Raw genomic sequence first — 2,924 nt, forward strand, 5'->3', positions numbered from 1 at the left:
CCCTTACCTTGACGTAGGGGACCCAGAAGAGGCCCACGTTGAACACGGCGTAGGCGATGAAGCCCGTGAGGTTCAGCGCGATGAAGTCGAAGCTGAGACCCACCACGCTGCGAGAGAAGCGAACGAGAGGCTGGCCTGGGCACAGGGCAGCGAGTCGCCTTTTCTGCGCCAGTAGGGTGTGCGGCGAGGAGGCCGCTGGGGCCAGGCTGGCCCCCAGGACCGCCGGCCTCCAGGCCCAGCTTGCTGAGCCCCCAGCAGCAGCCTCCAGGCCAGCGGAGCCTCTCTGCCCCCTGAAGGGCTCAAAGAAGAGCCTGGGCCTCCCTGGGTACACCTCGGCCCTTCCCTGCTCACGGCTGGTCACGGGCATGGGGGACGAAGGCCCAAAGCTGGGGGAGCCGCCGGGCTGAGAGGGGAGAGGGCTCCATCTGTCTTAGATTCCACACTAAGAATGGGTTCCCAGGTGGAAGAGCAGTAAGGGCTGAGCACTGGGGGTTAAGTGACCTGTTCAGGGTCACACAGCCAGGAGGTGAGGCCAGACTGGAACCCGGGACCTCTTGTCTCCCCACTGAGCCATGGAGCTGCCCCACGACACGACGCTCTCCGGACCTTCCTCCTCGCTGCCTCACGGCATGGCCTTTCCCTCCTAGCCCAGCTCAGGGCCAGCCTCCTAGGTGAGGCTCCCAGTTCTCCACAGTGCTGCCTCCCAGAAGAGGCCGGGCCTTCACCCTGCCGCTTAGCGAGAGATGTCAGCGGTGCCCCCCTCCGGGCCCCGCCATGCCCCGATGCCCCTTCAGAATTCCCCTCCTTCTCTCCCGGGCTTCTGGTGCCATTTCTGTGGCATACGAGCTAGAAGAGCCACGGGGTCCTGGGGAGAGGCGGCCCCTGCCCTCTGCCCGCTGCAGCCAGCCACCTTCTGGGGCACCCTCGAGGGCCCTGGGGGACACCACTCGGCTCCTCCCCCTTCTGGAGCACCTTAGAGGCCCAAGGGGGAACCCCTTGCTCCTCACCCTAAATTCCCTGCAGGGCGGGCAGCAGGGCCCCAGAAGGCTCGGGGACCATGTCCATGGCAGCGGGGGGCAGGGGGGCTCCCCGCTTCATTCGACCACGGGATAAATCCTGCCTCCGAATGGGAAGCAGGTACGGCACAGTGCCAAGGGGTGCCAGGCGGGAGCTCTCACCTTTTGCGCCGCCAGTTTTCAAACACCTGCGGGTAGAAGGACACGGACCAGGCCACGAAGTAGATCCAGCCGATGACCTGGTTAAGCCCTTCCAGCGTGCGGCTGCGGGTCACCAGGAAGTGGACCAGGGCACTGGGGGGACCAGAGGGCTGGTGAGAGACAGCCCAGCGGGTGCCCAATGCCCGGTGCCCAGCCGGTGCCCAGCCGGCTCTCACCTGGTCTCGTTGGAGTGGTTGCTGTGGAGTCGGAGGGTCACCTGGCCCACGTCCTGCCCCGTCACGGGGAAAGAGGCCGCCTTCTGCCCCGCGGGCACCAGCACCTGTCGGAGGCACAGACCCTGGCCGTGTGCCCTCGGCGGCCCAGAGCCACGCCCCTCCTGCCCTGCCCCCTGAGCCCCGGCCTAGCCCCGACACTCACTTCCTCAGGGAACTCCAGGATTGTCTTGTTTCTCGAAAAATAGACAAGGTCGAGCCTTACGGCTGTAGCGGTGTCTGTGGGGGTCCTGCGGGGGGACAGGAGTCTGAGGGGGGCTGTTCCGTGTTCACATGGGGAGGGTCAGAAAGTCAGGAGCCCCGAGTTCAGATCCCGCCTGCTCTCCCACACAGGGAGGTGGACCTGGGCTGAGGTTGGCCGGGGCACGTCCGGTGGCGGGGTCAGCGTCCACCCATCCCCACGGGGGGAGGGCCGACAGCCCAAGTCTGGTCGGGGCCCCCCGCTCCGAAAGGGGAGGGAGGGAGGAGGGCCCTGGCACTGCCCGGGACACACACGGGGTGCCTCGAGGTGGGGCAAAGGGAGGAAAGGGCGAAGACGAGGGGGGTGCCGGGCTGGCCGGGACGCTCACCCCAGAGCGAAGGAGACGTTATCCGAGCTGCCGCGCTCCAGCTTGACGACCCGGGGCGCGCTGAGGCCAAGAGCTGCGGCGTCTGAGGGAGGGAGCCAGAGAAGCCTCGGCTGAGTCCCCACCGTCTCAGCGGGCGCCCAGGGGTCTCCTCTTTCGGGGCATCTTGTGCCAAGGTGCCCGTTCCATCCTTGGCACCCGAGTACGGATTCCCCAGGCAGGGAGTTGGCACCACGGGGCAGGAGGGGCCCACCCCAGACCTGCTGATGCCCAAACCCGCGAGGGAACCCCAAAAACGGGAAGGGGAGAGGGGCTGCCCAGGAATGAGGAAGTGACCACTCACCGCAGGCTCCCAGGAGGCCCAGAGGGACGGCCACCAGGGCCAGCCACCCGCACCGCCACGACCAGCTGGGCATGCTCCCGCCGCACCCACCAGCCACGGGCCTGGCACTGAGGGGGAACCGGGGTGCGGGGGTCAGGGAGACCTCGGGGAGCCCCCCGGGCGTCCTGTACCTCAGCCTTCTGGTCCGAGAGACCTGCCTGCCGGCTCAGGCCATGGCACTCCCCCTGTGGGCAGCTTCCCCTAATCCCGGAACCCCCGCACTAGGCTGGACGGTGGCCCGACACCGGTCACCTCCCTCCCCCACGCCCCGCGGAGCGCGCCGGAAGCCGGCAGGCCTTCTCGAGCCTCCGCCTCGGCCCGGTTCACCCACCAGCAGGGAAGCAGCAGCAGGAAGCCGCGCTCTCAACCACCAGCCAGAAAATCCGGGCTCGGCGGGCCTCGCCGCTACTTGAGGCCGCTTGGGTGTTGCGTCACTGACACGCCCCCCGGGCCCACCGGCCAATGGCAACGCGAGGCCCCGTCGCGCCCCGCCCCAGCCCCAGGCCAGTCTGCGCCTGCGCACTCT

At 68.2% G+C, this 2,924-nt stretch overlaps 1 protein-coding gene across 1 annotated transcript; it reads right to left on the reverse strand.

The window, feature by feature from the left end:
• Nucleotides 1–7: 7 nt before the first annotated feature.
• On the reverse strand, nt 8–2,751 carry LOC123256079 (cystinosin-like; the record flags this gene model as incomplete). Its single annotated transcript, XM_044684769.1, has 7 exons — nt 2,730–2,751; nt 2,360–2,466; nt 2,020–2,101; nt 1,596–1,680; nt 1,394–1,497; nt 1,179–1,310; nt 8–107 (listed from the first exon to the last, which is right to left on the reverse strand). Coding segments are annotated over exons 2-7 (576 nt in total), but the record flags the coding sequence as incomplete, so codon positions are not given.
• Nucleotides 2,752–2,924: the final 173 nt, after the last annotated feature.

The sequence above is a fragment of the Gracilinanus agilis genome, unplaced genomic scaffold, assembly GCF_016433145.1.
Source record: "Gracilinanus agilis isolate LMUSP501 unplaced genomic scaffold, AgileGrace unplaced_scaffold55859, whole genome shotgun sequence".
NCBI lineage: Eukaryota > Metazoa > Chordata > Mammalia > Didelphimorphia > Didelphidae > Gracilinanus > Gracilinanus agilis.